At 45.7% G+C, this 13,031-nt stretch overlaps 1 protein-coding gene across 1 annotated transcript in view; it reads right to left on the bottom strand.

Moving 5' to 3' along the window:
- Positions 1-359: 359 nt before the first annotated feature.
- LOC311325899 (equilibrative nucleobase transporter 1-like) overlaps positions 360-13,031 on the bottom strand; it is a gene marked incomplete at both ends in the record, with an annotated part of 266,780 nt that continues 254,108 nt past the window's right edge. The window contains 4 exons of the mRNA XM_084458717.1: positions 360-473; positions 3,243-3,366; positions 11,973-12,159; positions 12,325-12,432. Of these exons, the coding sequence (XP_084314843.1) occupies positions 360-473; positions 3,243-3,366; positions 11,973-12,159; positions 12,325-12,432 (533 nt within the window). The remainder of the gene's footprint in view (positions 474-3,242; positions 3,367-11,972; positions 12,160-12,324; positions 12,433-13,031) is intronic.

The raw sequence follows: 13,031 nt of genomic DNA, 5'->3' as shown, positions 1-13,031 counted from the left end.
AGATTATTGGCCTAAAATCTAAGGTACCTGGTGTCATAATTGCACGTGACCTACCGTTTTCCAGAAAGTTTACGTTTAAGATTACAACAAAAGTAGAATATTGTATTTTTTTTTGGTATACATCGTTGAATAGGTGAACACTATGACTAATTATGTGAACCAAAATGGGACAGAATGCTTTTTTCATTTCTGTGCGACTTTAACAAAGTGAACTGCATACGAAGCCAATGTGCACAGTGCATTGAGAGGACATGAAGAAGGAAGCAGCAGGTTGTAGGGGCTGGAGATGTGGATCATGTGTTGTCCCTGTGTTGAGGAGTCAGTGCATTGAGAGGACATGTGGGGTCTAGTCTGGTGGTCTAGGACGAGGTGAGTGCTTTGGTCCTCTGGGCAGCCAGGCGACGGCAGTGCAGGTAGACGGAGAGGGGGTGGATGAAGGCTGTCAGGGAGAGCAGGGTCAGGGCGATGTTCACCTGCACAGAGAGAGAGAGAGAGAGAGAGACACAGAGAGACAGAGAGAGAGAGACACAGAGAGAGACAGAGAGAGACAGAGAGAGAGACAGAGAGAGAGAAAGAGAGAGAGAGAGAGACAGAGAGAGAGACAGAGAGAGAGAGAGAGAGAGACAGAGAGACAGAGAGAGAAAGAAAGAGAGAGAGAGAGAGAGACAGAGAGAGAGAAAGAAAGAGAGAGAGAGAGAGAGAGACACAGAGAGAGACCAAGGGCGTAGGTTTGGTTTCAACATTGGTAGGGACCATATAACAGTGTAGGCTGCATACACAATTTTTGCTGGGGACGAGAGGTTAAACCTCTTAAATATGCATATATTTATGAAATTGAATAATACTAATACAATCTATTTAGTGTATCACATCCTGCCTGCTGCTGCTGCACTCTCTCGACTTTTGCTGCTGCATCCCTCCACTCTCTTTCTCTCTCAGTTGCTGCTGCGTACTTCCACTCTCTCTCTCGACTGCTGCCGTTTCATATATAAAAATGATTTGATATAAATGTAGATTTTCATGGGATTTTTAGACTGACATACAACTCATAAATTGATATATCTGTCCATTAGGGGAGTCACAAAATACCAGACATTTAGTAGGCAATACTAATTTAGAAACAACACAATCCTGGATACCCAATTTGATACCATAGTTAGAAAAAATAAATCCCATGTACTTCAACATACACTACTTTATTTAAAACACCCTCCGGCCAATATAGTGAGAGGAAAATTATGAGATTCCAGTTAGCAAGTATACGTTAGCTAATAACTGTACACAGGGACGGGCTTGTATAAAGAAAAACAGACCTGAGTCCTCATAAAAGTAACGTTAACGGCTCTCACGGGCTGGCTAACCTCTAGATAACGTTACCTTATGAGTATTCAGTTTCCCGTATAATTGTAACAAGAACCCGTCAGGCTAAAACAATGTATTTATTTTTTTAATCAAAACTTACGACTTTAATATCACTGATGTTTTTTAGCATAAGTTAATGGGAATTTAATATAGTGAAATTAGCATCACGTTTAGCACAGTTTGACAAAGCTATAGCTAGCTAATAGCCCATCGGCTAGTATGCCGACACTAACAGTCGTTAGTTGTCAGCGCGTGATGTCCCATTCAATTAAATCTCTGAAGGGCAGCTAATGTATGATAATGTAATGGCTGCTGCAATCCTAATGTTACAGGATGATAGAAGCCATCTTAACAGTTCGCTAGCTAGCCAGCTTATATCACTAGTTGATAATTTCCCACAATGGAAAGACAAGTGATGTTAGTTTAGGTAACGTTAGCTAGCACCAACCTAGCTGGTTTTCATGTGGCTAATGCCAAACTTTAGCTACTTAGTTTACCAGTAACTAGCTACATTACAGTCAGTCATTTAGCAGACGCCTTTAAACAAAGCGACTAACAATAATTGTATTTAATGTAGGAAAAGCCAATGTACTACTACTTGCCAGAACTCACAAGTGCATCTTCTTTCTAAAACAAGTGACTAGAGCATAATCTAGTGCTGAAGGCAAAGTGCAAGAATAGCAATCTAAAGTACAGTGCAATACAATAAAAACAATACAATAAGTGCTTAGGAGGGAGCTAACCTAGCTAACGCTAATGTTACTTACAGTTGCGGAGCAAAAGCTCCTGATATCCCTCATCCTCTTCGGAGGGGGAGGCGACATTGTGGTGGTTGTACCTAAACGGCTGTCAGAATCACAACTGTACAGTATGGCTTGCTGTCAGCGTCTGTCTGTAAGGCTGTTGGTCTTCAGATCCAGCGAAAATGCAACAATCTATCTCAGCCAAATGAGCCAATCAAACATGAGTTTAAAAAAAATACTGGGATGGCACATTCACGGTGGAGGAAAGGGGTAGATTAACGGTCTAATGTAACTCCGAACATAATGCAAACTAACTCACTCAAAATGGTACGGCTAATTCTGTCCTTCCAAACTATGGGAAGGCAATCTAAATGATCTAATATACGTGCACTCCAAAGATAATGTGAACAAGGTTGCTTAAAAGTTGGTAGGGACAATTTGGGCCTCCCAAAATGTTGGTAGGGACATGTCCCGACCGTCCATACGCAAACCTACGCCCTTGAGAGAGACACAGAGAGAGAGAGAGAGAGAGAGAGACACAGAGAGAGAGACACAGAGAGACAGAGAGAGAAAGAAAGAGAGAGAGAGACACAGAGAGAGAGAGAGAGAGAGAGGAAATGAGGGGAGAGAATGAGGGTGGCGGGTCAAGTGAAAGATAAAAGGAGAGAGATGAGAGGGTGGGGGATTAGATGATGAGAACATGAGAGAAATACCTTAACAACTTTACATATGACATGTTTTTACTAACGCCGGGTTCAGACGCCACAGCCAGGAGGGGTTTACACAGTTTAGGAATTAAATGTTTTTAATTCCTAAATTAAATTATTTTGTAACCCCTTATCTGGAATGACAAAAGTTCTAAAACTGAAGATCTTTCTGAACCTGGTTTGAGGTAACTGGACTTGAGTAATGCTATCTCCTAGTCATGTCCAGCGGTGAGCTACAGTGCAGCAGGTGGATGTGATGATAGTGCTGAGTAATGCTATCTCCTAGTCATGTCCAGCGGTGAGCTACAGTGCAGCAGGTGGCTGAGATGAGAGCTTCAGCGCTCACATAGAGGGGCTCTCCTCCCAGCGCTCACATAGAGGGGCTCTCCTCCCAGCGCTCACATAGAGGGGCTCTCCTCCCAGCGCTCACATAGAGGGGCTCTCCTCCCAGCACGTCCTTGACCAGGGAGAAGCAGGCGTACTGCAGGAGAGACACCACCGCTGACAGGGCCATGATCAGACCATACAGCTTCCCAAAGTGACAGGACGGGAATCTGTACACACACACACACACACACACACACACACACACACACACACAAAGCAGAGGACAAGGTAAGGGTATGTATGTGTGTTGTCATGAATGCAATGACGTCGGGGGTCGGGATTCCCAACTTGGGAGTTGTCTTGAACGCACCATTAGTATCGGTGCATTTCTCTACACTGAGCTGAAATTGCACATTAAGACATATTAACAATATTTAGTTACAACACATAAAAATATTAAAAATATAAATACATATTTAGCAAATATTGACACTTGAAAAATTTGCCCCATTCACTGTCAATGGGGGAAATTGAAACAGCCACTGTTTGGACTGATACATATATACAGCACTTGACCTAATGAATACAGCAATACCAAATGTGTGCAACGACACACACATTGCACACATTGTGTATATATACACAATACGACATCGCTCATCTATCACACCACACTCTGCACACACACTGTACAGTACATACACTCACCACACTCTATTCTGTATATATTGCATAATTTTCATTATGCCTTTCTTTTTACAATTTATAGCACCGTTTCTAGTTGTACTCTATGGTGCGTTCGTTTGTGGTCGCAAGTGGCAAAATACCTACCTCCGACCTGTGTGCATTCGAGCTATATACCATTATATCACAGTTACCTAGTTATATCTATATACCATTATATCACAGTTACCTAGTTATATCTATATACCATTATATCACAGTTACCTAGTTATATCTATATACCATTATATCACAGTTACCTAGTTATATCTATATACCATTATATCACAGTTACCTAGTTATATCTATATACCATTATATCACAGTTATCTAGTTATATCTATATACCATTATATCACAGTTACCTAGTTATATCTAGTGCATTCGAGCAACTGGGGGCTGAGAAACATCCGAATTTGCGACTAGGAAGTGCGAGTTCATGCAGTGTTTTATTTAATAATTCCTAGTAGCAAGTCGCAATTTTCCACCTCCCAGTTATAAATGAACGCACCATAAATCCACCCATCTACTGGGATGAAGGTCAACCTCATATTTTTGATCAATATGATCCCAATTCTATTTTAGCGTTTTGAACTACGCATTTTGAATATTTCATCCAGATGAAAGCTAGGATTCGATTACCTGATCTGATCGGATTCCCAATCCTGTTATTTGCTTTTGAACCACCCATTTGTTTGATTTAATCCAATCCGATACGCAAAATCTGATCAGATCACTTTTGAACTCCTGTCCCCGGAACATTGCTTTAATAACCAAGGAGGGATACAATACATCTGGACCACTGGCTTCCAAGGACTCAGTCTTAAGAGACACTGTTTCATCTGTCCAATGCTGCATGAATCTCATATCTCTGATAGGCTTGGTGAGTGGAAAGCATGTATACAGTATGTAGTGTTGAATATTGTTGATTTTCAGAGAAATGCCTTTTAATATGATCCTGTTAGCTATTTCCTTATTATGATGATTGACCTCTGAGTATGGCTGTCGGCTTGAGTTTTCGGTAAGAAGTGTCCCTCTTCCATAGACTTATGAGATAAAGACATTCCATGGCTGGTAAACTCTGGGCCAAACACCATTGTTGTGGTTAGAGATAAAGGCCTGGGCGCCGAGGCAGCGTAGGTTAACCTGACCAAACAAGGCCACAGAAGAGACCAGAGAGACGGTCTTATCGGAGAAGAGACGAGGGAGGGGGAACACTCAAACCACATAAGAACGTTGCAACGAGACCAATGCTTTGATTTGGGTTCAGACAGCATACAGAGAGGTCAACTGTACATTAGGCATGCCATCGTCTTTTGTATGTAAAACCTTCTGGAATAAACCGCTTTTGCTGAGGCTCAAATCCCGTGTTGGAGAGATTCACAATGGACTGTGTGGTATTGTGTGAGATTGGGGACGTCTTTTATTGGAAACAAAAAACACAACGCAGAGCTGAAATAAGGACAATAATAAAAGACAACGAGATTCATCAATTGGTGCCGTGACCCGGATCGGACATCGAACCCTGAGAAAGTCCAAGACTGGTCGTCAGCCAAAGCAGACAGCTGCAGCCACGGGAGACGCCTGGCAGTCATGCTGTGACCTGAACGACCCCGGACAGACAATCAGACCCAACTGGGTGAGTGGGTTCGATATCCCGATCATAAAGAACAAATCAGTAAATCTCAACTATACCACACATAGTCTCTCAACACGTAAAACAAAACCAGTGCTGGATGTAAATATATGTCTATATGTAGCTACATGTCTTATGTTTGTAATGCCAAGGTATCTGCCAAGGTGCGTGCATTGTTTTGTTATGTGAAGTAGACCACTTCTCTATATGTAACCTTTAAGGACAGCCTGTGGTAGACAGGGAATTGCCTTAAAGTAGACCAGCAGGATATTGGACATCCTGGGGTGCCTATCGCATGAAATACTGTGTACAGGTGTATGAGGCCCTTAAGATTTTCTTAAGGAAGACCAGCAGGGTTATCACCCTGGGGTTGCCCGCCCACGCGAGAGATCGGTGGAGGGTATTTCACTTCTAAGGATTGAGAAGGCCCCCGTGAAAGACCGGGGTTTTGGATGGGTTTGTGATGTATGTGTATTGTCGCACATGGATTCTAGATGTACATGTATATATGCACAGTCTAGGGAAGCAGTTTGGTTAGGTCACTGTGATAAAATCATACTGTGTGAACCAAGACCTTATCTGCTCCAGCGGAGTGCTGGAGCCGTTCTTTCTCGCTCCCGACTCAGCCCTCCCTTACACAGCCACAGAGCCAAACTACAGTCAGCCAGTCGCTTGACTATCAGCGAGAGCAGAGTAGGCTTAGGGAGGGGAGTCGGAGGAGGACATAGAACACCGTCAATGGCGGTCGGAGGTCTGTCTCATCTTACCAAAGTGAGCTCGTCCCACTGCAGGGGGCGGGGCTGACAATGCCGTCAGATGAGGACAGAAATGACGAGAGGTTAAAGGAGGAGCCCAAGTTTTCCGCCCCCTCCTCACAAGCTCAGGAGAGAGAGGAGGTATCGTACTGTAGATGTAACACTCCCACCAGCTGTTTCGAACTGGCGCCCCCTACTGTGTTACTGTCAGTGCAGATGACAATCTAGAATGCTGGTCGGCTAGTGTAAAATATCCATGCGATGTAGTTGATGTGAACATGGCTCAGGCCAGTCACCCGGTGGTCGGTAACACTAACTAAAGCAATCACCACCAAGATCAAGAGAGTAGAGGAGAAAGCCAGAGCTCCACAGATCCCATTCAGAGCTAGGGATGACAAGAACGCTGTCATCTTTGTGGGAGCAGAAGCTCAGAGAACAGCTTTCACCCTCACACGGCTCCCCCATTATTCAGAAGCTGATGCCGCTCCGCGTCCGAGGCCGCTCTGTTACAAAAGCCAGGAGGCCTGGGTGTAACAACCACCTTGAATGGAAGCCAAAACATGTAGAGTTTCTCCTCGATGCGAGGGGGGGGGGGTGGCCACCGTCACTCCTCATCGCTGTCTGGAGGGAACCGACACCATGGTGAGAGAGCAAGGCATGCATGCATTGGTGATGGGGGGGGGAGCCTATTTTTGGGTGAGAAAAACCAGGCCATTCCTGCGGGAATTGGGATCTGTGTCTCTCACGACCTCTGTGTGTGTGGGACCGGTAGGATAACCCCTACTGGGCCTTGAGGTGTTAACAAATAGATTCATCCCCTCAGTTCCCACAAGGGAAAGTTAAATGGAGTCGGAGTTGGTTAAACAAACCTGACTTGGCAGAGTTGCCAATCTGGGCAAAAGACAGAAGTGATAGAAGGTTTCTGAAGAAACTTACAGGGCCTCCAAAAGCCCAGTGTGGCCTGTGTTGAAACCTTCAGGTGAATGGCGCCTCTGTGTGAACTACAGAGTGGCCAATGAGTATGGGGATAAGATAGAGCCCCTGGTGGAGACCGGTCCACCATTTTCAGTGCCTTGAAACCTGAACACCAATGGGTTTCAGTCATCAACATGACACAAGGCTTAGCGTCCCTCTTGCAGAAGAGGTGCAACCAGGGACAGCTTTTAATATTGATGAAGATCAATATCAGTTCACTTGAACGCCAATTGGGTTTACACAGCTTCCCAGACACCTAGCATCAGGTGTTGCGTAATCACCTACGCGAAATGTCTCCCATCACTTTCCACTTAAAGGGCAAGACTGCAAACATCCATGTAGTCAGTCGGTAGGCACATGGCATGACTTTGGAGAACTTTGGAAAACAGAGAGGTTTCCTGTCAGCATTTAGGGACGCCCATTAAGAATGGAGAGTTGGTTAGGGAGCTCATGGAGGCCATCAGGTGACAGTGATTAAGGTCAAAGGACACTCTCATGGAGTTTGAGTCGAGGTAACACTCTGGTTGACCAAGCAGCAGAACAGGCAGCTCGTGACAGAGAAACCATACAAGCGCATTTGTCCTCAGCCCAACCTGCACCCCCGTATCAGATTGATACTGTCACTGACCACAAGGTGATACAGGTAGAGACTGAGAGGGGGGAGGTGTGTACATGGATGGAGAATGGGGCAGAAATGGACTCAGACGAGTGTGGCGACAAGGTCAGAAATTGGTTGCACCACAACGGCTGCTCCCTTATCTGGCAACACAGATTCACTTCACTGTTCTTATCATCCTCAGAGTAGTGGACTCAGACTGAAAGAATGAACCGTGTCATCAAGGGGAGACTCACAAAGTCATCAGGAGGGCGTGATTTGGCCCGACGCTTTGAGTCTCGTGCTTTGCTCCATTCGAGCAACACACAATCAGGAGATGGGCCTTAGCCCTTTCGAGGTCATCTGTGGCAGGCAGATGTTCATCTCACTAGTGAGGTGTTGAGTGGTTACTGTGAGTAATTGAGCATGGCTGTGGCCAGGGCCCACAAACAGGTGCTGGCAGCATGGAGCGAGATCTCCGAGGGGAGACAGGCTCTAATCCCAGGCCGGTACGTAATGATAAAGGAGTTTTCAAAGAAGAGAAATTAGATGCAAAGTGGGAGGAGCCTTATCAGATCTGGCTCATCACCCACACAGCAGTTAAGGTAGTAGGGAAACCCAACTGGAGCCAAGCTAGTCAATGCAAGGTGGTAGCGGCCACCAGACACAGATTAGACTGAGTACACCTCAAAGTAAACACACCCTCGTTGAATTGGATAAATTGAAGAGCCAACCACTCCAGACTTAAAAACATCGGGTAGAATAGCGTCCAGGCTTAGCACCCCAAAACTAGGGACAGTTGTGGCAGCTGTTGTTCGAGCAGAGTCCTTGAGCTAAAGAACCATCCGTCTAGCGGTGGGGGTCGACTCGGGATGAAGACGACAATTTAGAGAATTACGACGTAATGCTCTATACCTGTGCCCACTGCTCGGATGACTGTAGCGCTGCTAAAGGGACAGGAGAATGGGTGTTAAGACAGCAGGCAGGCTTAAAACTGACCTTCCCGGAAGGTCACAGTCTGGAGTAGGGGGGGGGGGGGCTCTTCTAGAAATAGGATAATGAAACAATAAGGATTTTGTGAAACCATAACCTCTAGGTCTGGTCTGAGTGAGAGAGAGAGTGAGAGATATGCTATCACAATCAGAGTCGTGGAATGCATGATACTGTCGCAGTTTTCTTGTGTTTTTCTGTGCTAACAGGTGGAGTTGGAGAGAAGGACTTCCGGGTTGACTTGGGACACGGGTGATCAACGTGTGCTGGAGTTCAGCAGGGAGGACTACACTACTCCGGGTGGAGACGTCAACAGACCAAGACGGGACATTTGAACTTTCACACCACACAATAACCACATCTTCCATTCACAGCTTGCTGGTCAGGGACAGGACGTGGAGGGTGTAGGTTATTGTCATACTGTGAATAAAAACTCCAGGTTGCACTTGAGATATACTCATTAAAACGGAGACAGGGGTATTGGGACGTGTATTTTGTTAAAAAGGTCATTTATTTCTGGGTCGGGGACACTCGGATCTGGAGTAATTTTCCTTTCACAGCAGAGATACACACAGCAATTAAAGATCATCTCTCGGGGAGAAGACACTTCGATTTCGAACTAACAGACTAGGTTTCAAGTTGCTATCATGAAGGGTTTGTGTCTTATCATCCTGTGGTTTTCCATGGTTAGACCAACACCGTCAGCAGTGGAAAACCTTGCTTTGAAATTGGGCTTATGAGGTAGCTACGTCAGTGAAGAATGTGTCACCATGTTTTGTGTGTATGCAGATCCCAGACTCCCAAGCGAGCGGAGTGCCTCAAATGGCACACCCCTTTAACTCTACTTTAATGCTACGATACATCAACTGTTCCAGGGAAGTAGCAGACGCTGAATTAGAAAGAGGGATTGTTCAGATTGATGGTTAGATTCCACTCTGGAGGGACCTACAGAGAACGTGGGGTTAGGACCGCAAAAGTGGGCTCAGATCAGTTCACCAGTTTCTCTTCCGCAGAAAACCCAGGGTTGTTTTGTCTACAGAGAGAGAGAGGAGCAGGGAATGTGGGGCACAGCCAGTGTCTGCATACTAGGCTTTGTACTGCTCCGAAATGTGGTAGATGGAACTTGCACCCTAGGGGGGTGTACTGGGTTTGGGGGAAACGGCCTAGACGGTCCTACCAAGGAACTGGACAGGTTCCTGTTTGTTTGGGGTTACCTTGCCAGGGGTGGTTACCCATCAGGATTGCAGGACTCAGCGGTAGGAGGTTAAAGGGATAGTGGGAGAAAGACCGATTCAACATTCTGAAATCCACCGTACTAGGAGAGAGACTAGGGCGGGGGTTGTGGACGGCATACTCACTCACATGGGGTCTAGAAAGATAGTTTGCTTTTCTTTTTCGCGCATAGCATGGGGGTCGAATTATTAGTGACGGACATTGAGAAACTTGCAGTGGCATTTGGGACGTTGTCCAACAGAACAACTGATGCTTAGGGTTTGATTAATGAGGAGATGTCTAGCATGCGGAAGGAAGTGTAAGAAATTAAGGCGGACATGCTGTTTCACCATTGCGGATAATCAACTCCTGTTGCAGAATCAGATTGAACAGATCAGAGCCATGACTAATTCGCTACACATAGGCGAGGTGTCTCATTTCACAGATCTGTTTGGTTGGTTGCAGGGCAATCCGCTCATATCTTTCTTACTGCAGCTAGCGACACGCGTTTACAGATCTTGCTGTATCCTTAGCAGGGCATGTTTTCCGGAGGGAGGTCACATTCGTACGTCAGTAGACTGGAGATGAGATCCAGTGCCCGCAGGTTTTCTGTAGGAATGGTCTAAGGGACACGTGAAGCTATTTTATATAGGGTGTACCTGTATGGATGTTAGGTTCATACATGAAGTAACCTAATAGATAGTTATTTTGTTAGTTATTTTGTTTTCCTTTGAAATTGTAATCTTGCTGGGGGAAGCAATGATTGGGATATTATGTAACTGTTCATCTGTTTATCTTAAGCACGCTTTTCTGTTCAGTTATTCTTTTTCTTTCTGCATAATGGCTGTTCAGGTTTAGGTTTTGGATGTCAACATTTCTCTTGATCATTATGATTCTGCGTGTTCACGTATAATCTTAGGAGGGATTGTTGAATATTGTTGATTTTCAGAGAAATGCCTTTTAATATGATCCTGTTAGCTATTTCCTTATTATGATGATTGACCTCTGAGTAGGGCTGTCGGCTTGAGTTTTCGGTAAGAAGTGTCCCTCTTCCATAGACTTATGAGATAAAGACATTCCATGGCTGGTAAACTCTGTGCCAAACACCATTGTTGTGGTTAGAGATAAAGGCCTGGGCGCCGAGGCAGCGTAGGTTAACGTGACAAAACAAGGCCACAGAAGAGACCAGAGAGACGGTCTTATCGGAGAAGAGACGAGGGAGGGGGAACACTCAAACCACATAAGAACGTTGCAACGAGACCAATGCTTTGATTTGGGTTCAGACAGCATACAGAGAGGTCAACTGTACATTAGGCATGCCATCGTCTTTTGTATGTAAAACCTTCTGGAATAAACTGCTTTTGCTGAGGCTCAAGTCCCGTGTTGGAGAGATTCACAATGGACTGTGTGGTATTGTGTGAGATTGGGGCCGTCTTTTATTGGAAACAAAAAAGACAACGCAGAGCTGAAATAAGGACAATAATAAAAGACAACGAGATTCATCAGTAGTATTTCCAGATCATGATTAAAACTAGTGTATACATTTGAGAATTAGGCTGTCTGTTTCCTGTGAAAAAAAAATTCAGTGTGTCTTGAGATTATATGTGTATATCTGAGATTATATGTGTGTGTGTGTGTGTGTGTGTGTGTGTGTGTGTGTGTGTGTGTGTGTGTGTGTGCGTGTGTGTGTGTGTGTGTGTGAGATGATGTTTCTGTGTGTGTGTGTGTGTCTGAGATGATGTTTCTGTGTGTGTGTGTTTGTGTGTGTCTGAGATGATGTTTCTGTGTGTGTGTGTGTGTGTGTCTGAGATGATGTTTGTGTGTGTGTGTGTGTGTGTGTGTGTGTGTGAGATGATGTTTCTGTGTGTGTGTGTGAGATGATGTTTGTGTGTGTGTGTGTGTGTGTGTGTGAGATGATGTGTGTGTGTGTGTGTGTGTGGGACTCACGCGATGCTGATGAAGGCGGCGTTGCCCCCGTAGAGGAAGGAGCGGTTGAGGACCTGCAGGACGAAGGTGAGGTACTGGAGGGGAAGCACGGGGGTGGAGGCGCACACGGAGAACAGGACGCACTGCAGCGCCGTCAGGAACAGAGACAGCACCGACGCACGCAGGTCCGCCTCCCGCTCGCTCTCGCCTGCACACACACACACACACACACGAGATAAGCTTTGAGAGAAACACCCAGAGACACAGTCTGCTACACAAGCGTCAGCTAAATGATTGTAATGTGTTTCTCTGTGTGTGTGTGTGTGTGTGTGTGTGTGTGTGTGTGTGTGTGTGTGTGTGTGTGTGTGCCTACCTGGGAGGCGGGGCTTGCCCTTCAGTCTGTCCATGATGAGGCCGTTCCAGGGGGCGCAGAGAACCCCACACAGCTGGGTGAACGCAAACGCGTTAATGTACCTGCTCACTGGGGACAGGGACAAACAGAGAACCACTTAGTTGATGTACCTGCTCACTGGGGACAGGGACAAACAGAGCTTCCTCTGAACATCAAGTCCGCCACCACCCTGGACTCTTTTAGAGCACAGCTTAAAACTCACCTCTTTGTCGCAGACGATCTATAATTTATGTCCTTGTCTTGTGTCTTAAATGTAGTTTCATTTTGTGTCTCTGCAGTCCTTTGTTTTTGTTTGTCTCTTTTTGTACCCGGGCTGCGCCCCGGGCTGATGTAACAGTTGGTTGGGGGGCGCATTATAAATAAAAATAACATAACATAACAAACAGAGAACGACTTAGTGTCTACCGTATGTGTAGCCCTCTGGAAGGGGGTGTGGGATTTGACCCCAGTGACTTCCTACCCGTATGTGTAGCCCTCTGGAAGGGGGTGTGGGATTTGACCCCAGTGACTTCCTACCCGTATGTGTAGCCCTCTGGAAGGGGGTGTGGGATTTGACCCCAGTGACTTCCTACCCGTATGTGTAGCCCTCTGGAAGGGGGTGTGGGATTTGACCCCAGTGACCTCCTACCCGTATGTGTAGCCCTCTGGAAGGGGGTGTGGGATTTGAC

The sequence above is a fragment of the Borostomias antarcticus genome (assembly GCF_949987555.1).
Source record: "Borostomias antarcticus genome assembly, chromosome: 25".
In the NCBI taxonomy this organism is placed as follows: Eukaryota; Metazoa; Chordata; class Actinopteri; order Stomiiformes; family Stomiidae; genus Borostomias; species Borostomias antarcticus.
The sequence above is the reverse complement of the archived record's forward strand: the minus strand, read 5'-3'. Positions and strand labels throughout refer to the sequence as shown.